The sequence below is a fragment of the Equus asinus genome, chromosome 3 (genome assembly GCF_041296235.1).
Source record: "Equus asinus isolate D_3611 breed Donkey chromosome 3, EquAss-T2T_v2, whole genome shotgun sequence".
In the NCBI taxonomy this organism is placed as follows: Eukaryota; Metazoa; Chordata; class Mammalia; order Perissodactyla; family Equidae; genus Equus; species Equus asinus.
The window spans coordinates 128713873-128737861 of NC_091792.1; the positions used below are offsets into that span (position 1 = coordinate 128713873).

The 23989-nt window shown below is 44.4% G+C and overlaps 1 protein-coding gene across 12 annotated transcripts in view; it reads right to left on the reverse strand.

Annotated features, from left to right (window-relative positions):
• The window catches only part of LIMCH1 (LIM and calponin homology domains 1), a 312143-nt gene extending 288615 nt beyond the window's left edge, over positions 1 to 23528 (reverse strand). For 6 of the 12 annotated variants that reach the window (XM_044767755.2, XM_044767751.2, XM_044767754.2 and 3 more), the window contains exon 1: positions 23231 to 23528. In XM_044767755.2, the coding sequence (XP_044623690.1) occupies positions 23231 to 23326 (96 nt within the window). In that variant the 5' untranslated portion in view covers positions 23327 to 23528. The remainder of the gene's footprint in view (positions 1 to 23230) is intronic. The other 6 variants (XM_044767756.2, XM_044767752.2, XM_044767753.2 and 3 more) reach the window with 2 other exon arrangements.
• Positions 23529 to 23989: the final 461 nt, after the last annotated feature.

A 23989-nucleotide genomic window follows, 5' to 3' on the forward strand; every position in this document is an offset into this window, starting at 1 on the left:
CTGGCTTTAACTCCTCCCATGCCACATCCTACCTCTTCGCATTTCCTTCCCCCAACAGGCCTTCACTGGCACCCTCCCACTCCAGAGTAAGTGTCCCCCCTTTAAGTTCCCGTGCCTTTCTTCACTTCCCGCATCACAGCACTTACTGTAATGGCCTGTTACTCCACTAGGCCATAAGCTCCAGACAGCATATACCTCTCTAATTCACAGTTGTATCCCGAGCACCTACTACCAAGCCAAACACAGAGCAGGTACTTAATAAGGGAATTAGGAGTTGATAATATGGAAGAAACAGACTTACAACTGATTGGTTAAAATAGAAGATGGAAATTCAGTGGTGAAAAGATTAACACATTATAAACAAAACAGTGGTGGGGCCAGCCCCATGGCCGAGTGGTTAAGTTCACGCGCTCCACTTCAGCATCCCAGGGTTTCGTCAGATTGGATCCTGGGCATGAACCCAGCATGGCTCATCAAGCCATGCTGAGGCAGCGTCCCACATAGCACAGCTAGTAGGACCTGCAACTAGAATATACAATTATGTACTGGGGGGCTTTGGGGAAAAAGAAGAGGGAAACAAAAAGAAGATTGGCAACAGATGTTAGCTCAGGTGTCAATCTGTAAAAAAAAAAAAAAAACAACAGTGGTAAGAGCCATATAAGCTCTCCCTTCAGGACACATGGAAGACCACCCAAAAGACTTCCCTGAGCCTTCAGCTGAGTGTGAAGATTGAGCAGAGGATCACTGGAGGAGGGGGGACATTTCACACAGAGGGAACCAAAAGTGCAAAAGCAGTAACGCACAGGTTACCAAGCTGTACCACTTTACGCCCGAATGTCTCTGGCAGCCATCCCCTCCTTTTCAAACCTACAGTCACTCTCCCACTTCAGGCCTTCTGCACCAATCAGCTGAACTACTGCAAAACCCTCCCTCCTGCCTCCAATTCCCCCTCCCTCCTACAGACTGATAACTCTGTTCTCTCTGCTATAAATAAATAATACATACATAAATAAAACCACTAATGGCTCCCCTCTGCCCATAAATAATCATGCCCACAATTCATACCAAAGTGCCTACAGTCTCCATGGATACAGCCTGCAACCTAGATTTTCAGCCTTGTCTATACCCCACACTAACCCCTTCTACCTACAAATGTGTTCTTTGTGCTTCCACAAAGCACAAAGCACAAAGTCCAGTGGACTACTCATTATTGTCCAGTTCCACCTTTCGTTTTCATGTTTCCATGTTTTTACTCATTGTATTAGCTGCCTATTCCACAAAAATGCTATAGAGCAAACAATCACAAACTTCAATGGCAAACAATAAGCACTTATTGCTCATGCTTTTGGGGTCAGCAGCTAGGTAGTTCTGCTGATCTTGGATGGACACACTCATAAGCACAGGGCAGTAGTTCTCAGTCAAAGGCAGTTTTGTTCTCAAGGAGATATTTAGTAATGTCTGGAGACATTTTTGGTTGTCATAACTAGAGGCGGGTGGGTGCTACTGGCATCTAATGGGTAGAGGCCAGGGATGATGCTAAACATCCTAAAATGGACATCCCCCCACAACAAAGAATTATCCAGTTCCAAATGTCAACAGTACTGCTGTTGAGAAACCCTGCTATAGGCGTTGGCTGGCTGTTAGCTGATCTAGGATGGCCTCTTCTGAGACAACGGGGGTAATTTGGCTCTGTCCATGGTCTCTTATCCTCCAGCAGGCTATCTTGGGCATCTTCTCGTAGTGATGGCAGAGAAGCAAAACAAGCAGAATTACACAAGGCATTTTACAGTCTAAGCTTAGAACTGGCATGTCATCACTTCTGCCACAGTCTATTGGCCAAAGCTAGTCACAAGGCCTCCCTAGATCCAAGGGGTAGGGAAATAGACTCCACTTCTTTGGAAAGAACTGCAGTCACTTGGCAAAGGGTGCATATACAGGACAGGATGAAGAACTAGTGCAATCAACCGTACTAATTCTGTTCCTACTGCGAGGGAAACACAAATACGGAATTATACACGTGCTCCCCTCTCTCTGCTCCCTCTTGTTGACATTTCTCTTTGGGTATTTAAAATATCATCTGGTTGGTTCTGTGCTGTTTAATAACAGTTCTTAAATTTTTGTTACCTTTGCCTCTTCTTGTTTGTGTGCCTGCTGGCCTCCCATGCTGGATGGAGAGTCACTCACTTAAAGCAAGAGCCTACATCTTATCTTATTCTTCCTTGGACATTCAGTGCCTCGCATAATACTTAGCACATCACAGGTGTTCAAGAACTGTTTACTGAATAAATGAAGGGCAGTCATGCAAAGGACAGTGACTGTGATGTGAGCTTATACCCTGGGACATCTGTGACTCGATGAGGAAAATAGGAAGATTCTCCTAAAGAAACTGTTGTCAAGTTTGCTTAGGTATCCGGAATTTCATACTGTTATTTAAAGTCCACCATGAAATACTGATCACTCATCCCATCATCTGAACTAGGAATGATGTTGTTGGCAAAAAATATAACTATATTCCAGGATGCACATCCCTTCACACACCCCCACAGACATAATCATTAAAATAAGTTCTAAATCTTACATCTGCCAATATTACCCCATGCAACTTCTTCACTTGTTGTGTCATCTGCTGGGTTCTCCACCCTGGCTGCACATTGGAATCACTTGGGGAAAGTTTTTCTGAAATAATAATGCCCAGGCCCTGATCCAGATCATTTTAAATCAAAAGCTCCCAAGTGATTCTAATGTGCAGCCAGAGTTGAGACCTGCTGGGCGAGAGCTCTCCACTAGCAAAGAGGCAGTAACTATAACCGGATGTTTATTTAAAAAAATAAAATTTGAGAAATCCCAAACCTCTATAACATTTTGTTTGAACAAAAGGCTCCAGAACTGAGCAAAACATTGAGCAACATAGGTTTAGGTATAAATGATGCATATTACCAGTGATTACCTGTATCAGGTAAGATTCTGGGTTTGGTGGCTCTTTATTCCTATATTGTTTGTTGTTATTGTTTACAACTTCATAATTTAAAAGAGTAGATCCATTTTGGAAAATATACCTAAAGAGAATATCTTAAACTCACCATTTATCCAAATAGACTAGATTAGGACAAATGATTATATATGAGAATATCTAATATTGAATTCCATATATTTAAAACATGATACATGAGCAGTTACAGTTAAAAGTACATGTTGATTCGGTAGCCACTTATGGTGGTTTTAAAATATGTCCACAAATTCTTTGATGCTCTTCTCTTCAACAAGTAAGGCTTAATTCCCCTCCTCTTGAGTGTGGGCTGTTCTTAGCGACTTTTTTCTAAGGAGTAGCATGTGGCAGATATGGTAGCATGTGAAGTCTGAGGCCAGACATAACAGGCATTGTGGCATCCTCTTTGTTCTCTTGAATCACTCACTTGGGGTGGAGGGGGAGCAGTCAGCTGTCATGTTATAAAGACACTCAAGCAGCCCTATGGAGAAGTCTAGACGGCAAGGAACTAAGATGTCCTGCCAACAGCCAGGAAAGACCGAACTCCCAGCCCTGGTCAAGGCTTCAGATGATTGAGCCCCAGCCAACATCTTGTTTGCAACCTCAAAAAAGACCCTGAGACAGAAGCATCCAACTAATCTTTCCCAAATTTCTGACATTTCTGACAGAAACTGTGAAATGATAAATATTTGTTGATTTAAGCTGCTATGTTTTGGGCTAATCTGTTACACAGCAATAGATAACTAATGCACTATCACAAAACTTTTAACAATTTTCTTCACAAATATTTAGAGGTACTCCTCTCCTATTTATATCTACTCTCACTTCCCTCCCTGTATGTCTCAGAAACCTTGTTTCATCAATCTTTCCTTCTCACTGTTCCATAAGCAACATCTTCCCTTCTCCTCCTTTCTCAAAACTTTCTAATGTGTTCAAGTCTCTCCCATCCTTAAATACAGAACAAAACAAATCCCACTGCAACTTTATGTTCCTCTCCGCCTACTATTTACTGCTATCTCCCTTCTTCACTGTCAAGCACCATGAAATAATAATCTACACTCCCTCTCTCAGCCTTGAACTCCCACCAAGCCTTGAACCTCTATAATTACTGCATTAACTCCAAGCAAGTCCCACTGTCCTCCTAACTCTTACAGGCAAAGGCTCCTGCTTCTTAAACCCTCTTGATTATCTCACAGGTTCCTCAAATAACACATTCAAACCTGAACTCATCCTCTTTCTCTTCACATCACTCCTCTTCCTATGTTCCCTACCTTGGGATATCATACCACTCAGTTGCCTGAGCCATAAATTTGGGAGCCCCCTCCATTTCTTCGTTCCTCTCACCTCCCACATCTATTCACTCACTAAACCTCATCAATTTTACATCCTTAACATCTCTCACATTCACTCTCACTGTTGTTGCCAACATCACCTCTTATCTATATTCCTGCAACAACCCTATGGCCCCCTGGCTTAAATATTGGCCACCGTACTCATTCCCTACTTTGCCACCAAGGTCATCTTCCCAAAACATAAAATAATTACGTCCTCTCCTTACTTTTCAATTATTTCCCTTTGCTTATGGATAAAATCTAAACTCCACTAAAAAAATACTAATAGTAATTAACACCTATCGAGTACTTGACTATATATCCAGCACTTTTACAGAGGCCTTCTAGAAAAGTGTATTAGCTTGTTAATCCTAACCACAATTCATGAGATAGATACTGTAAATACTCTTACCATTTTACAGATGATGAGCCAAGGCACAGAGAAGCTAGGTAAGTTCCCCACAGTCACAGAGCTAGTAAGTGGCAGAGCAAAGTTTTGAACTCAGGCTGTCTGACTCCGGAGCCCGGCTCTTTTAGTTCTGGCACTAAACCCTAAGACATGGTACAGAAGGCCTTCATTGATATGACCCAGAGCCTCTTCTCTTAGCAGCCCTCTCCAAATGTTATGCTCCAGCCCTGCTGCTTCCTAAAGCGCACCTGCTTCTGCAAACATCCATGCCTCGTCTCAAGCCCCTCTCATGATCTAGAAGGGCCCTCTCCAGCCCTTTCTCTCACATCTCATCCTTACCTTCCCCATCCAATGAACAACACTTGCTCATTTTTCAAGACTCAACCCAATGCCCATCTCCTCAAAGATGCTGACCCCCACCCAAGGAGAAATGTTTACTTCTTCCTTTGTGGATCCCTGGAACCCTGCACAGACTTGTTTCCTTACACTTTTTGGTATACTGGAGTATCCTTTGAAAAATATTCACTTTCCTCCCCTTCTACTGTGCGCAGAATGTCTTTCCCTGTCCCAGTGACTTTGGACTTGGCCACATCATTTGCTTTGGCAGTGGAATGTGAGTAGATGTGATGCAAGTGGAGACTTTAAATCCACTGCATGATTTGGCTGAGCTCTGGTGCACCTGTCATTCATTGGCCATGAAGAGAATATCCTCCAGGTAGCGTCTGGTCTAAGGAGAACAAAGACACACGAAGCAGATCTGAACCCAATTCTCAGTCTTAAACCAAACGCAGCCAACCCAGATCTTGAGGCAGACCCACTCCAGCTGACACTTGAATTCATGAACAAGAAAAAAAATACTATTGCTATCTGCCACTGAGTTTTGGGGGTGGTTTGTTATACTGCACTATTGCACCAAGAGCTAACTAATATATACCTAGAAGTTTTAATTTTATGTGTTTGTTTATATGTCTTGGGGACTGAGAAGAGTGCTCAGAACATGAAGAGCTCTTAATAGATTTTTTTTTGTTGAGATATAATTGATAAACCATAAAACTCACCCTTTTAAAGTGTATAATTCAAAATTTTTTAGTATTTTCACTAAGTAACATAAATAAATGGCCAACCATCACCACTATCTAATTCTAGAATATTTGCATCACCCCCAAAAGAAACCCATAGCCATTAGTAGGCTCTTAAGAGATTTTTGTAAATGGGTAACTTAATGAATGAAAATATAAGAAAATTCTTAGAGAACTTTTATTTGAAAGTAGAATGATGATATAAATATTGCAGGAAAAAAAAACTGTTTTTTCAGAAATGTATCTCCACTAGGGTATTGTAAGATCATTTTACTTTTAAAATATGTTATACTCACATTTCCCATACATTTTAAATATAAATATTCAATATTCTTTTTAATTGCTATTGCAAGGCAAAGGCCATTTGGAGATTTAATTTTCAGTCTACAGATCACAGAGAGACGTTTACATTAAAAGCCACAAAACATTCAGGAGGAAAAAAAAAGTCTCACATAGTTCAAAGCTATCAGTAACCAAGGAAAATGTGACATAGAATCTGCATTTGTACTAAAAAAGAAAATCTCTTAGTCAAATGCCAAAAATAAAATTTCAATATTTCCAATAATACGGACTAGAGCTTCAAAAATTAGCAAATTCACACTTTAAAAATATAAATGTCAAAATCTAAAACAATGGCAAGGTTGAAAAACTATTCTCATTGGATAACTGACACCATAATTAAACACTGTTATTCATTTTTTTTAGATAAAGAAAACTACATATTTTTTAAAACTATAATGACAAGCTCATTTCATTCTATTGACAAAAAGAGTGATCTTATTTCAGAGAGTAACTCCATAAAAGAGACGCCCTTGGAAAAAAGTTTATTAAAGAATGTTGAATAATGGGATAAATAAGAAACTCATGTCAAGGGCAAAACGTTCTAAACTCAATAAACATATTTTCTATATATTGAAAAAGCACCCCAGACTTTGTTTTGCTGTGCTGAATGAAACTATTTTACCAAATCTAAGAAACCTAGAAAAGTGTCATTCTAACCCTCACTATCCCTTTCAAAAAAAAAAAAAGTGAAAATCTGACCAAGGACTAGCGAAGTAACCAGTGAGCTTTCAAGCATCCTGACTCTGCCTAAACCATCCGAGTTTTTATTTTTACCCTCCTCTTTCCCGTACAGGCTCTGCTAGGACCCAGCTGCACTGTGCCAATCTGGGTCACTCAACCAGAGGATCAGTGGGCGACAGCCGCGGTATCCACTTTTAGAAGGGCCCCACATGCCTGGGGAGTGTGCAGGCACAGAGCCGAACATTCTCCAGTCCCGGAGTGTCCAGCAAAGAGCAACTGTGTGGTTTTGCTATTTCTAGGCTTCAGGCTCCATAAGATTCATCCTTACCTGAGGAATATGAAATTCAATGGGGAAAACAAATCAGATTCTGATATTGGATACTTGCATTTCTAACATTTTTTAAAAAGCTGCTATTTCATAATTCAGTAAAAAGGTCCATATATATATATTGGGAAGAAAGGAAAGTTGAGATACCCAGGATGGACTTTTCTATACATATACTTGTTTAGCTTTATTGAGGTATAATCAACAGATAAAATTCTAAGATATTTAAAGAGCACATCATGGCGATCTGATATACACATTCACTGTGAAAAGGGTCCCCCATTTAGTCAATTAACACATACAACACCACACTTTGGGCGGGGAGCGAGGGGGGGGCGGCGCAGGGCGGGTGGAGAACATTTAAGTTCTACTCTCTCGGCAAATTTCAATTATACAGTACACTGTTATCAACTATACTCAACATGTTATACATTAGATCCTCAGACCTTATCCATCTTATAACTGAAAGTTTGTACTTTTTTACCAGCCTCTGTCTATTCCTCCTGCCAGCCCCAGGCAATCACTTTCTACTCTCATTTTCTGTGAGTTTGACTTTTTTTAGGTTTCTCATATAAGTGACACCATGCTGTATTTGTCTTTCCCTGTCTAGCCTATTTCACTTAGCAGAATGCCCTCAGGGTCTATCCATGTTGTTGCAAATGGCAGAACTTCCTTCTTTCTCGTGGCTGAATAATATTCCCTTGTATAAATGTATATATATACCACATCTTCTTTATCCATTCACTTGTTGATGGACACTTAGGTTGTTTCTAAGTCTTGGCTCTTGTGAATAATGTTGCAATGAACACGGGAGTGCAAATATCACTTCAATATCCTGCTTTCATTTCTTCGGATATATACCCAGAAGTGAGATTGCTGGATCAGATGGCAGTTCTATTTTTAATTTTTTGAGGAACTTTCATATTGTTTTCCATAACGGCCGCACCAATTTACATTACCGCTAACAGTGTATGAGCGTTTCTTTTTCTCCACATCCTCACCAATAGTTGTCATCTCTTGTCTTTTTTTATAACGGCCATTCTAACAGGTGTGAGGTGATATTTCATTGTGGTTTTGATTTGTATTTCCCTGATGATTAGAGATGTGGAGCACCTTTTCATGTAACTGCTGGCCTTTTGTAGGTCTTCTTTGGAAAAATGTCCATTCAGTTCCTTTGCCAATTTTTAATAATATTGGGGGATTTTTTGCTATTGAGTTGTGTGGGTTATATTATCTTTTAATCAACACTTCAAAATCAATCTGATTCATTCAATCACATTTTTATACCTAGAAACCAAAAGAACTACCAAAACCAGTAGAACCAATTAGGTGCAGGGTTAGACACCTGACATTCAATGATACCTCTAAAACTGACCCTTTTCTAGTCTTACAACAATAGGACTAAAACAATCTCCTAATGCCTTTTGTTTGTTTGTTTTTTGGTTAGGAAGATTGGCCCTGAGACAAAATCCATTACCAATTCTCCTCTTTTTGCTTGAAGAAGATTGTCCCTGAGCTAACACCTGTGCCAATCTTCCTCTATTTTGTATATAGGATGCCACCACAACAAGGCCTGATGAGCGGTGTGCAGGTCCATGCCTGGGATCTGAACTCACAAACCCCAGGCTGTCGAAGCTGAGCTTGCGAACTTAATCACTACTCCACTGGGCCAGTACCTATTAATGCCTTTTTTAACCAACCCCAGATCATAATCCCATGCTTACCTCCAAGAAGTAGCCACTGTTCTGAGCTTGTATTTTAAGTATTTCCTTGCTTTTCTCTATAGTCTTACAACCCATGTATGCATTCCTATATATTACCACATTTTAATTAAAAGTTGGTAAAATTTATTGATGGCCTACTCAGCATCCACTCCCCTCAGATTTTTCTTTAGGGGATTCACAGCTTCTCAAATGGATAAAAGCCAAGAACCTTTCTTAGGGATGGACCAGCGTGGACTTTGACTGGCTTAAGCTAATCAACTTGTCTATTTCCTGGGTGATCATGAACGAGGGATGTGTTCCCTTTCTCTGCCCAGAGGGTGTAAAGAGAATACAAGGACCAGAATTGCTCTTGCCCAGCCAGCCCTCAAGTAGCAAAGCCTGGACTTTTGGGGGTGGGGCAAGAATGGATGCACCATGCAAAGCCTGAGCATAAAGCCATGCGGTGCACAGCACAGTTGAAAGGCTGAGAGAATCCGGGTCCTTACAGATATCATTGAGCTGCTGAGCCAGCCTAAAGTAGGGATCTACCTCGAGATTGTCAATGAGCCAACAAACTATCTTTTTTTCTAACACCAGTTTGGGTTGGATTTCTGTTGGTTGCAGCCATCAGAATACTAACTAACACAAAAGGTTTTTTGAATGAAAAAATTACCAAACACACACTCATATAAAACCAAATGAATAAAAGCAAATTTTTTTCACACATCATACAATACACAACTCTCGATGGAAGTTAAAAGTCAGTGGCCTAGCATGTCACAGAAACATTAAGGTCCATCAGGCCACTTGGGGTTCAGAGTCCCCATAAGCATTAGAATGTGGGGTTGGGGAGATGCCTGGAACCTCCTTTGGATAAGATTTCTCTCCTTTCCAGGTAGCGCCAACTATCAAGCAGTGTATTAAGTGAGGAGATTCATTTTGGGGGTTTCTTTAAAAATACTAAAAACATATCTAAGGCCAACACTGGCCTCCAGCATCCTTAGACAACCCACAACTCCTCACTATGGCTCCCCCTCACCAATATCCCTCAAGGACACCCTTGGAGAAGAGCCTGTAGCACACCCCATAGCATGGTGGTTACCACCACAAGTAATGCAGCCAGACTGCCTGGGTTTGAAGATCAGCTCCATCATCCAATGACTATAGGACTTTGGCCATTTACTTATTTTTCTATAAAATGGGGGTATTCAAGAGTTTGTATATAGCTCACAGGATAGTTGAGAAGTTAAATGCTTAGAACAGGGCCAGTCAGGCTATAAGCCCTCATAAATTTTTGTCATGATCTATGGTAATTTGAGGGAGCTTGGAGAAAATCTGACGACTATTCATCACGAGAGAGCCAACCATGATCCCAGGTTAGAGCCAGGCAGCACTGAGGACTCCCACCTCCTGCACCTGGGCTCAGCAGCCCTTCCCCTACCCTCTCCAGCTTCATCCTGCACCTTCCTCACGCTGACGGCCAATGCTCCGCCTCACTGCTCCTCTGACTCTTCCTTTGGAGTCCTCACACAGCCTGCAGCCTTCACCTAGAACACGACTGCCTGCTCCTTTCTGTCTGGCCAGTTCCTGCTCACCCTTTGAGTCTCAGCAGAAACAGCGCTTCCTCAGGGAGGCCTGCCCGAGGGCCCACAGAGCAAAGGAGGTCCGGGGCCTCTCTGTACTCCACACAACCTACTTCTCCCTTTCTGAACAGGTAGCACACATGGAATCCTGTGTTCAGGACCTGTCTTTCCTCATGGAATTTAACCCCACAAGTGGGGGGACCACATTTGTCTCATCTACTACTGAGTTCCTAGGACGTGCTCAATAAGTATATGATGAATAAAAGAAGAATGTCCCAAATTGAGACAAATCACCAATACACAAGTACTGGTGCAGGAAGGCCACAACAAATAACAACAGCCTAGAAGTCAACGACCCTCAGACAAACCACTTACCCCAAGTCTCAGTTTCCTCATTTCCGATTCACCTCCCAACAGCTTCTGACCCTCAACAAAGAACTTTTGTGGGTTCTCTTGGAGAGAAGGGTGATGTGTTAAGTACTACCAAAGCACAAATTCTCAAAGAAAAATGTCTCACGAAAAAGGCTGCCCTATTCCCCTTCCTCTCCAAAAGTAATAGGAACTTCTCCTGGGAATGTTGTCCAATGTCTTCTGACAGTAGATAGGAATGTGAACTTCCTAAAAAAGTTTCCTTATGACCTAAGATCCCAGACTCCAGCATCGGGAATCTTCAAGCCGTTGTTTCATACATCTGAGTGTATGAGCATGTGAACGAGAGAGAGTAAAACACACACAAAACATTAAGATCCAAGTATTTCTACTGTAAAATAAGATGCACATTCCTGAAAAATGAATGAATAATATCCCAAAATAAGACAAATAACCAAAAACCTTGTATTCTGCAAAATCACTAACTGAACAGGAACAGGGCTTGTTGAAAATATAGAGTTGGGTCAGGAGGCTCAAATCCCATTCAACTTTGTAATCAGCACACTAACAAAAAAAAACAATAAGAACACTGAAAACCACTAGCACAGATAAAAAAGATGTGTTCTGTTTCTAATTAGAGAATATACACAGGACTTCACCAAAACGATGGAGCAGTGCAAGGGTGCATGGTGGAAAAGGTGTGAGGAAAGACTGAGGCTGCTGCGTTACAGAGATAAGAGAAAAATGCAGGACAATCTGGGAAAATCAGACCTTTTAATAAGCACAAGCCAAGTGGTGCCCAGAGCAAGAACAAGGGGCGATCGCCTTCCTGGTTCACCTCTACTAGCCTCCTTTGCTTTCAACTGCTGCTATTTGGTGATGCAAAATATTAAGATGCTAAGAAAAATCTCACAAGAACCATTGCCACTTGTGTCTTACAAAGCATCATTCCCTATTTCCCAATTGCATATGCAATAATTCATATTAAAGAAACATAAATTACAGCAGAGCCAACTGTATTTGCTCAGAACACCAGGGGCCCATGCCAGGTGAGGGGTCTGGAAGTGGAGCTGCGACCAGGAGGTGCCATATGGGTAGACCAAGAGAAGAACCACCGTGAGGGGCACCGTCTGAAGGCCTAGGAGCCACGTGAGATCGGAGTCCTGACCAGCCTGCCTGCCAGTCTTAACATGAGTGAACAGACACGGGAGAGGACCTTGAACTAGGACAGTGCGCAATGGATATCTGTGTTACACAAGGACTAAACAGGATGACACATCACAACGCCTGGCAGGCAGACACCCTAAATACACAGGTTTTTCTTCCCCTTGTTGATAATAATTTCAGTTCTAGATCTCAGTATCTAGGACTATTTGAATACAGAGTGGGAGCCAGGTCTCAAAGAGAAAAGTTGGTGAAGAGAAAGAGAGTAAAAATAGTTCCACCCATCGACTATGGTTTATTCTGCTCCTGTAATGGTTTTTCATAATAGTCCTAGCCACTCTTCTGCCAAAATTTATCTTTTTAAAAACACTGACAGGGCTCCAGTTTCAGAGAATGTGCTCAGGAGCTATAGAGGTGGAACTGTCTCCTAGCAACTGACAGTACCACGCACACAGAAGATGCTGAATAAACAGCTATTCAGGGAAAGAGGAGGGAGAGAAGAAGCAGCTGGTCATCTGTTTGTTTGGTTAGATAGTTAGCTGCGATCATGATCTTTTTAGAAGTTTTGCTTTTACTTCTAGAGCTTAGCAGTCACCAGCCCAAGCTCAAGCTCTGGAACAGGATTGCCTGGGCTCAAATCCCAGCTCTGCCACTTACTAACTGTGTGACTTCAGGCAAATCAGTTAACTGTACTCCATTTTCCCATCTGTAAAACAGGCCTAAAATGGTGCTTACCTGAGAAGCACCTTATGTGCCAGGCACTGTGCTAGACGATATATCTCTCTATCTGTAGATATAGATAGATAGATCTCTCATCCCATTAACTCAAACAAGCGCCCAGACTAGCACCAGCACACAATAAGTGGTCTAGAAGTGTGTTAGCTACTATTAGTTTTATTTGGCTCTGAACTAGCCACCTTATCATTTTACATTATCACATTCTGTCAACTCTTGCAACATGATGAATCAGCCTTCCTCTTGTCACCCTCCCCTCCTATTTATGACATCTTGCAAGGTCCCTGCGGAAACAGGCGGCAACCACATCTGTTGGTTGCTGACAACATTCAGCTCCACCAGCTCCTTTCATAATTTTCTGTAGGAAAGGCAGAGAGGATGCTATTTCTCAGTGTTTCCATTGGGTCATAACCATGGTCATTTATTAACACCAGCTACTGGTCATTCGTTTTTGTGGGGTATCTTCCTTTTAAAAATACCCAACAAGAACTCATACAGGTGACTACTATAATAAAAATTCCTCAGTGCTTTTTTTGTAGATATCCTGTAATTGGAAGTACTGATCTTTCTCTCGTTAGGAAATGGGAATTATCTGGACTCCTGCAACAGATGAGAGAGGAGGCTGACTGACAGCTCTGAGTGAGGAGAGAAAGGGAAGGTAGCAGCCCCAGAGCAGAATGCGGGGGCATGTTTATTTAAAGAAAGATGTTTGTTCTCCCAGCAAACATTGCAAACTTGCAGAGGGGATCTCCAAGGGCAGGGAGCCCTACACCAGTCCAACCTGAGGGGAAGGTTGGCCTCCTAAAATAATTCTTTCAACTGATATCGCCTACCCAAGAGCCAACAGTGGAACCACTTTCCAACTGTCCAATCGCAGACCGTCTCTAGGCAACTACTGGGTAACTGCTTTTTTTAATCAGTCTTTAAAAAAAACAAAACACTTTGCTTCCTGTCAGGGCAGCAACAGAGTCTATTTTCTCCGCCACAGCAGAGTCCAAGTGCCAATCAGGTAACTGTAGCCAGGCACAGGCTCACTGAGAAAATCTCTCGGGTGGTGGGTGATGTGGGTATGGGGCCCTATTGAGGAGCAGAGGCAATAAACCAAGGAGTGAGACGATGACTAAGACCCAGTCCTTGGCCACAAGAGCTCTAGGGCTCACCTAAGGAGGCAGATCCCACGCAACCATATGTTCGTTACAATGTAATATGACAGCTTTTCTAACAGAGGTAAATACTAAATGTCAGGTGTGCACAGAGAAGGAAGGATTAACAGGCTTAGAGGAATCGGGGAGTCTGCCTCAGAGGCAGTCCTATTGAAGCTCTGTCTTGAAAGGATTTGTCCCTGGAGAAGTGGAGAAGGGGAATCCTCCAGGGTGCCCCTATCTCAACAGCCATTCTCTCCTTTCTCCTGAGGAACAGAACCCAGACTATTACCTGCGGACACTGCAGCCTCCCCTGCAATCAGGAGTGGCCATGTTACTGAAATTCTGAGCAATAAAAGGGAAGTAGAAGTATCAGGAAGAATTTTCCCGAAGGCACCTTATAAGGGAAGGATGCAATCTTCATTGTCCATTCCTCTATCCTGCTTCCTGGAGAGGTGATGTGATGATGAATCCCTAGCAGCCATGTTGGACCATGAGAAAGGAGGTCTAGAGGTGGTGGGCTCAAGTGTTCAAAGAAACCTAAGTCACAGACCTCCAGAGTTTACAACTTACGGGGCTCCCAAATGGTACATGACTTTATTAGTTTATAAAGCCCCTTCTTTTGGAGGAATTTTGGGGCAAGTTCCCAAATCAGGGGACGTCTGTGAGTCACCACCCAAAGTCTCACAAGAAATGGCTCTGCTCACTCGTTGAAAAGCAGGCAGGTTTCCTCCTGCCCTTTCTCCCCTCAGAGCAAAGTGCAGCCTCTACAGCCCCTATTTTGTGTAAGAATTTTAACCCAAAGTCCAGGCTCAAACACAAATCCCACAGTCCTCTCTGCCATTTCTCCTAGAAGAAGAGTTCTTGCTTTGTCTGTGCCCTGGTCCTAAGAGGTGTAACGGATCATCACGCAAATCCTACTCTGAGTGGCCTGCAAGAATTTTCGAGAACTTCTGACTCAGCTCCCTTCCTACCCCTTCCCCCCAGACATACCTTCAACACACCTGGAGAACTTTAACAGGAGTTCTAGTCCACCTTTTTTTTTTTCAAAACATAATCACAATAAAAGCATGTGTTGTGTGTACACGCAAGCCCTTGTCTCTATAAATTAGCATCAATCTAATTCCCCTGCTCAGCAGCCTTCATGGCCTCAGCTTACACATTACCTTCACCGTGAGTCCTCGTCTGCCTAAAGCACTTTTCTCTTAAGCCCCCCATTCTTTGTCTTCATGGTACTTATCCCAATTTGCAATTATGTATTTATTGTTTAAGCTCCCCCTCTCCCCACCGAAGCCACTACATTGTGCACTTTATGTGGGCAGATATTATGTCTATTCTGTTCACTCTCTAACCCTGGTTCTTAGCACTATGCCAGGCATACTGTTGGAGCTTAATAAACACTTTTCAGGAAATGAATTTTAAAATTCATTTAAAACACTTGCACAAATTTACGCTTACTTTCACCATTAATGCTTATTTTTAGTGTTTACAATGAATTGAACTGAGTGATAGCCAAGTGTCTCGAATAGTTATTTTCATATTTTAAACCATTTAACTGAGCCTATCCTAGCCTTCACTCAATTTCTTACTAGAATAAAATAATTGTTTGAATGCCGTTTTTTAAAATCTTTCTTAGGGAAGGAAAAAAGAACTGTGTACTCAGCACAATAAATATTCCTTGGTACAGCACAATTCCTTGATAAACAATAAGGCTGAGGATTTTTTATATTGGGTCACGGAAAATATTTGTATTGGGTCATGGAAATAAAAATGCCACAAGTCCTCTGCCCTTGACCTTTATTGGAAAAACAAGTACAGGTCTATTCTTACATGGCCCTCCTAATGGGCTATTTAGAGATAGATGGGTGGGGTACGTCCCTAACTTCTAAGGCTGACCAGGAGGCCAAGCTCACCCCACAGTAGCTGCACCAGGGTAACTACCACAGGCAGAATGCCGAACAGTGGAAACATGGAGGTTTCTCAGCCTAACCAATATTTTATTCTTAAGATCCCAACACAGATGGAAGGGTACATTTTGCTGATAGGTAGTATAAGTTTAGGTGCAGGTGTTAGTCAAGCTATTCCTTTGGTGCATGTTATATGACAACATCATCTCATTCTCTTCCCTTATGCCAAAGATAATTCCAAGATACGACAGCCATCCCAACAGGGTTAGCTGCATGTGGACGTTTCTTTTGGAGTGTTGTTTTCAACATGGCAAACATGGAATTTTCCCACAGCAGAACTGAACTCCATGACATCATTCCTCCTTGCAGAGAGATATATAACATCACCTCATGTCCAGGCAGTCTTTCCAATATTCTGTCATTCTCTTTTTTTGAAAAAGGACTATTTTTTTTCCTGTATCATCTAGTAACCCTCTAGTTTAGGATATTTTTATATTTGTCAGTCACTTCAAAACAAAGTTCTATTATCCTTTCTTTTCCTCATGCAATTGCACTGATGTCATCCTTCTTCCCACCCTTCCCTGCCCCCCTCCCCGAAAAGGATCATCTCTGATACCTTTCTTTTGCTTCAAATGTAAACACACACACATCTCTTAGGAAAAAATGAGGGGAAATAATATAAACTTGTATTACATATTTTTCTAAATCATGGAATAGTGAACTGGGTTTAAAAATAAAATCTAGTTCCAATGAGAGTAGTTTAGTCAAAAAGCAACTAGTCATTCGGTCTCCAGCCATGAAAATAAAGGCCAAATAACGGGGGTGAGACTGGAACGCAGATGACAAGGATGCCAACCACAAGCGAAGCTTCCCAGGAGTCTCAGAGCTGCTTTGTTCAGACCTTCAGCTCCTCGGGATGGGACCTGGATACCTGCAGGGGAGGCTACCAATCTCCTCTCTTGGAAGGACCTGCCTCTTGGCTGACCTCAACAACAAAACTGTTCCCAGGTGAGACCCTGTCCACATGGGAGAACTCGCAGGTAAATGTGAAGGAGCTGTGGGAAAGGCCTCCGACAGATGTACTCACAGCTTAAACACACCAGCCCTGAGAAGCGATATTTCTTCGCATCCACATTTGAAGAACAAAACAGACCACACCGGCATTAGGTCCTTACTCAAACTCTCTGGGGAATGTTAAGGTATGGAATGATGCACCTTCTCCATTAGAAAATGTAAAAAGCACACAAAGACTACGCATTTATTCATCCCCACTATGGAATAGGCACTGGAGATAAAACTATAACAAAAGAGCCATGGTCCCTAATCACATAAACATAAAATATTCTAGAATATCTGTCCTCAAAAAAATCATATGACAATGAATCAGCAAGCTTAAAAAAAAAGGAATTACTTGCCCACTGGCCGTTTGCCCTAATAAAACTTCAATGGAGAGACTGGGGGTTATGGCAGTAACAACAGGAGACAGAAACTAGATTCTAGCAACCCTGAACTACAGACAAACCCCAATGCCCAGTTCTGCCTTAGCAATAGGAGGTCTGAAGGCAGCAAGCAAAGGTGAGAAACCTGATTCCTCCTGCCTAGCGGCCTCGGTCCTGCCCTCCACCCAATGTAACCCTAAGGTGCTCTGTCCAAATGAGGAGACCCTCCCAGCCCTGGAGTTGAAAGAAACAAACTATGGGGAATAGTCTAGGGAGCCACAGCCTCTGAAATCCACATCCCACCTCCACTTATGGGAAGGGGTGGAGGAGGTATGGGGTGCGGGGGTGGAACACGACATGACGGACACCTCTGCACAGTCACAGGAACAGAAAGCTCAGTCCTTACAGAAATCTTTACACATGGTCCTAAATGTGGGAAGCAAAATAAGGGATCAGAGAACAAGGCCTGCAAAGTCAGACAGCCTGGGTTCCAATCCTGACACTAACAAGTACTTACCGGCTAGGTGACCCTAGACAAGTCTCCTAACTCCTAGAAGCCCCAATTTCCTCAACCATAAATTTTGGATATCTGGATATACATATTCGTAGAAGTTAAGAAAGGATGCTTTGGATTAAAGTCCTAGTTCTGCCACTTACTTACGACTTTGGGAAAGATATTTAATTGCTCAGAGCTTCAATTTTCTCATCTGTAAATGGGAATAATAATAGTACTTACTTATAAGGGGTTAATGCATACACAGACTTTTTAGCCCAGTGTCTGGCATATAGTAAGCACTCAATAAATATCAACTTTTATCACCACAAGCACCAATTTCATTACCGTCACTCTTATTGTCATGTTATCCCTAACTATGACACTTTTAAGTTTCAGAAGGGTCCAAAACAAAAAGAAAAGCTGCCAGGCCAATTTCCAGGAGCTGCCTGGTCCCACCTAGCACTGACTGCCACCCACAGAATCACGGCCAGATGTCTGCATCATGGCTCCATTGTCATCCATCGGCGGAGAGCAGGGGGCCAAAAGATCCAGTTGCTGGTAACGCATGCTCCACCCTACCTCTTCTTGGTGACCAGAGCTCAGTCTGGCCATTTGGAGCCTGCTTGATGCAAACTCGGTTTCCAGGGAGATGCTAGGGCAAGAAAGTGCCAGCTCCACCTCCCATTCCACTTCCCCTTTCCCCAAATCTGTGGGACCTCTCTGTTCTCCTACCACGTGACAGCATTGTGTCATAGCAGCCCTTGTATACAAACAAGCCAGACTATTTAAATGTCATTGTGAGAAAGATGCTGCCTGCTCTGATTTACATATCCATTCAGACCACTACTCCTTTCTTGATCTAGCCAGAAGTTTTTCTTCCTCTTCCTCAGCTCTCCAGGCAGAGATGGAGAACCATATGCGAAGTTAAATCTTTGTTGTAGTAAAAAGATAATAAGAGTCATCAAGTCCCTACAGAGGCGGAGAACTAGAATGACTACATAACTTATGGCATATGTTCACTCGTCATTACGTCACAAATGTCATAAGTTACTGGCCACTAAATACTGGATTCCCTCAAAGACTACACATTAATTTTCCTACTGCCAAACAATACAACATCTTTCAGTCTTGGAGAGCTAAGGTACCCTCGGTGCTTTTACTCTTCAAAATCAGGTCCCAGTTGAATAAGAAAACAATTCTATGTGGGCAGGGGGAAACAACCCAAAATGATGAACTGATCCGTTCCAGCACTAGTTCCCATTCATGCAAAATATCGATTAGGTCACAAATAACATTATATTCATCACCAAGCCCCACAGGCATGCTATGATTAAAGTTAAAGGAGTCCAGAAACTTCTCAAGTTGAGAAGGAAGGCTGAGTTGGGTTGAAATTTCCAACCCCTCCTTAAAGGCCTGGCAAGCTCCTCCAAATCACAACTGAAACCAAGCCGAAGGGACATCTGTTTCTCCAGAAAGTGTTTGGCATTAAAAAGAACTACAGATCAGAACAGATAAATATTGTTGTGGGTGGAGAGGCAAAGGGGAGGGAGGGGACCAAGAAAATCAGAATCGTCTACCTGCTAATGACCTCTTATAACTCAATAAATATCATCATGGGGGGAAAAAAGGGAAAGAAAGAAAATAAGGGAGGAAGGAGGAAGGAAAATAAGTGGAGGAATTTATTTTTTTTCCTAGCAGGAGTTGACTCAACTTCAGTGAACAAAGCATTGCTACATTTGAGATGAATATTCAGACAATTACTATTTGTATAATGATCTAATATTGGATTGTCTGCAAGAGGAGAGGCATTGAGCATTCCGCTTGGAGTCTGGTAACAAAGACTATGCATTGAACTTAAATATTCAACATAATGTTGAGGAATAATTTTCTAAGCCTTACTGGACTACTAGGATCATTTTATGAGTAAATATTACAGGTTTTCCGCTGATCTCTAGATTAACACATAGCATCTACTTAACTTCTAGTCCAGGTACCCAGGTGAGACAGTAGAATGAGATCACTAGGTGATTGAGTTATATTTTTTTAACTAGAAACTTAGGGTTCTGAAGATTTTCTGTCAAAATGAGTCCTAGTTACTATTAACAACAACAGAAACAATAGCAATAACAGTAGCATTAATAATGGTAGTAGTGGTGATGGTAGCAGTAAGAGTAACAGCAGTAGTAATATTAATGGTAATAATAATACTATTACTTACATGACACTTCCTAGACAGTGGGCGCTATTCCAAGCAGTTTAAACATATTAACTTATTTAATGCTCACAGCACTCCTAAGAGGTAGGTAAGCTATTATTAGTATTCCCGTTTTACAGATACTTTCAACAATATCTTTTTGTTATTTTTGTTAACAACTAGAGCCATCTTTCAAAGAAAATATTTAGAATAAAAAGGAGAGGAAACGCAGCCTGCCCAAGGTCTTCCAGATAGAAGGCAATAGAGCCAGGATTCAAACCTAGGCTGCCAGGCTCCGAAGGCTGCCCTCGTACCCACTGTGCTGTCCTTGCTGGCCCTTTGCTTACGAAGGCCTTCTAGAATAGGAATGCGAAAGGAAGTTAGTCAGGGCCCCGCCTGCTGGCAGCCAGAGTTAATATTTGAAGTTTGCTGTTTCCTTTAGCAGTCTCCCCAAACCACATTAAGACACGCAGCCTGCTCCTACAGCTACAAGAAGTCATGGAAGTGTGGCCCGGCTATTCTCACACGGTCTGTGACCTCCAATAGGGTTTTCACCTTTGCCAGCCAAGGCAGAAGCTGTGGGTGGGCTGAGGTGAGAGCACGGTTCCCAGGCCACCATTTCCTGCCCGGTAACACAGTCATCAAGTAGCCAAGGCTGCTGGCGAGAAATTCCTCACTAACGAGTTATCTCCTGGAGCTTGTTCCTTGAGCCTTTATGACGAATCAACGTTTTCTGGCCAACCCATGACTCCAGGAAGACCAAGGACTGAGGAGGACAGACAAGCTGCAAAGTTTGTTTATTAACCTGCTGCACCCAAGGGAACATTTTTCTGAAAGAGTAAAATTCCTGACGACTCAAAAGAAAGAAAAAAAAAAAGGCCTGTGGGAAATTTAATCACCAACTGAACAAAAGTGGAAAACAAAGCCCTACCAATGAGGATGTTGCCGAAGACAATGGGGCCCCTAAAAGAGATGCAATTGTCTCCAGATAACAATCCCCCCGGGAATTCGGCTCGCACTAAGTACCACATTATTGCTATATTAGCTGAGGAATCACTGTTCACCAGGCAACTGCCTGCAAAACCATCTGTTACTGGTCCTAGGTGCCCCGGTTTGCAGACGTGGCATTTACATTTCAAGAGGAACCTCCAGGAAGGAAGGGGGGAGGTCTCCATCTCTCCCTGGAGCAAATACCTTTTTAGACAGCCTGGGAGGGGAAGCTCTCCTTTCCGTGAAACCCAACTCCCGAAATTGAAAGGAGATAGGCCGCTTCAATAATGCACACGCAGAGCAGAGCGCCAAGGCTGCCTAGTCCTAAAGCCCCGCACACCCCATGATGGCTTTCACATTCTCAAACTGGCGTATGTGGCAAGGTATCAAGAATAATGACAAACTGTCCAGAGGGTCTAATGGGGCTCTACTTTCTTAAGGAAGCCCTTCTTCTTTTTAAACCTGTGTAACCAGGACAAAAGCTGATCTTGTGTATTGCACAGTATTTAGACTGAAATATACCACCACTTAAAAGCAGACTGTGATCTTCTGGGCTGGAGTATATGTTTCGAATCTTGATCTAGGTGGGAGTGATAGTAGTATATACATACGTCAAAATTCAGGGAGGTGTGCGCTTAAGATTTGTGCACTTTCCAGTATGTAACTTATACCACAATATTTTTTTTAAGGCAGAGTATGTCAGCGTTACTCACCATTTAGGAAATTGGGAACAAACCACCTGCCTTCATTAATTGTAAGATTGTTCTGCTCTTATATCCTCCCCTCACCACCACCCACATCCAAAATCTCTCCTGAGAATTTTAAAGTTCAAGAACATAAAAAATACAGCTCTCCAACTCTCAACTAAGCCAGTGACTACAAATACCTCCTGTGTGTCCTGTGAGCCTCAGTATGCAGCCCAGAGAGCACCTGTCACACCCCAGGCCCTTCCAGACACATATCAAAAATAAAAAGTCAAGTTCTTTTTCTCATCTGGTCATGAGCTATCAAATTATGAGAGACATGACTGGAGTTTTTAGCAATAGAGCCTGGAGCTTACTCTTTTGTTTCTTTAACCCTATTTTTAAATAAATGTTTCTAAACTCTGCCTAACACTCTTGCTTGCAGCAAAGAGGTTAGCCCTGTAAGGTGCAGGCCTCTGTGGAGCATTAGAGCTGCACTGAGTGAGCGAGGTTTCCGCAGGCGATTCGGCAGGCTTAAATCTGTACTATCGCAGCTCTGTTACTCCAGCAGCACCTTGAGATCTGCGGTGCCACAGGAGGGTGGCACTAGGTGACAATCTGAGTACTAACAGGCTTCATCATTGCTGGGTCATGACTTAGCGGTACATTTCTTCCTTCGAACTACCAGGCAAGGAGGGCTGCCTGTCCCTGAGGCAAAGAGGGTCAAATTCGCCTTACGCTAAGCCTCAGGCCGAGCGAAGCTCACTGCACGGATCCTAGGGGAGGGGTCACCTTTCCCTCGTCGCGCCCTCCAAGTGTCCTGACCCCCCGCAGACACATCATTTCAGGAGGAGTCCCCAAGGTGCATCTACAGATAGGCATCGAGAATCAGGATCACTCCGCGAGCGCTTCCTGAACTGAGCCGAGAACTCCAGCGATTTCCCTGGCCTGCCACCGAGTCACTTAAGAAGTGAAATATGCCAAGGGGACCCGGTACCCGGCACCTGGGAGCCCGTCCCGCTGTCTCTGGGATGGAGCAGGGGCTGCCAATGGCTCGGCAACGTCTATGCGGACAGCGCGCTCGCCGGTGGGTCTTGCAGGCTCCCCGGCCTGGTGCGCCGTGCCAGCCTCACACCTGACCTGGTGCCAGGAATACAGCCGGAGGCTCCGGGGGGATGCGCTTCCGTGGAGCCACTGCCAACTCCGCTCCAGAAGGGCGGGGTGGGGGGTCAAGAGGCGGAAGGGAGAACCAGGAGCAGGACCCCCGAAATGCGGCGTCCTCAAGGACTCCGGGGGCTCGCGCTTCCTGCGCCTTTGCGGCGCGTCTGCTCGCACTGCGCTTTCCTTGGCAGCGCCTGGAAGCGGCGGGAGCTGAGATTTGCGCTGCTGGCGGGCAGGAGGGATGGAGGCGCAGGGCACCGCTTCCTACCCCGACACGCACAGCTAGACTGCAGTGTCCCCCATTCGCGCCACCCCTCGCCTGAGACTCCAGTGCCAAAGCGCCAAGGGATCGCAGCTCGCTCGAGGCCCTGGCGGGTGACCACGAGCAGCTGGCAAAAGAAAATGGGGGGGGGGGGGGGGGGGAGGCGAGGCTGGACCTGTCGTTCGTGTGTGTGCGGGTCGGTGGCTCCGGGCGCCCCTGCAAGGCCGCCCGCCAGCCGCGGGCACCTACCTCGATCCACTTCTGCGCCTCGGAGAAGGCGGGCTCGGGGGGCGGTTCGGGCTGCAGGGGCTGAAGAGCTTCCAGACCGAGAGCGGGACAAGCCATTTGCGAAGCCCCGCGTCCACTCGAGCGCTGGGCCGCCGGGATGAGGACAGCCGCCGCCGCCGCCGCCGCAGGAGCGCGCTCCCCGCCCCTTCCCGCCCGCGCGCTCTGCCCTCCCCGCGCGCCCCTCCCGCGCCGGCGCAGGTCCCGGAGGAGAGCCGCGCTCGCTGCCGGAGGGCGCCGCCCCGCCTCGGCCGCGCCGTGAGTCCCCGGCGGGAGCGAGCGCGGAGGCGCCGGGAGCTCCCTCTCCGCCACCTTCCCGGGCCGCCCCGCCCCCTCTCGGGGTGGGGGGAGGGTTGTCAGCTACCGACTAAAAATAACCGAGAGTGAGCACTGGGTGTCTCCCTCCTTGCCCGCGACGGGACCAGGAGAGGGACTCGGCCGCCCGCCCCGCACGTCCCGAGGTCGGGCCGCACCTGGGAGACGCGCGCCGAGCCGGGCGCACACGTCCGCGGGGAGCAGGCGCTGCCGCAGCGGGGCGGGGGGACGCGCCGACAGTGGCCGCGCCGCACCTGCAGTCCCTCCGGGCCGCAGAAGCGGGGTCAAGAGGGACAGCTCTCTGACCCCGGCGCCAGGGACTGTTCAGTCCCCTGACCTTTTTGTAAGAAAAACGACCCTTCGAAGGCTTTTTCTTTCCAGACAAGCTGCCTGTGTCCCAGTCTGTTG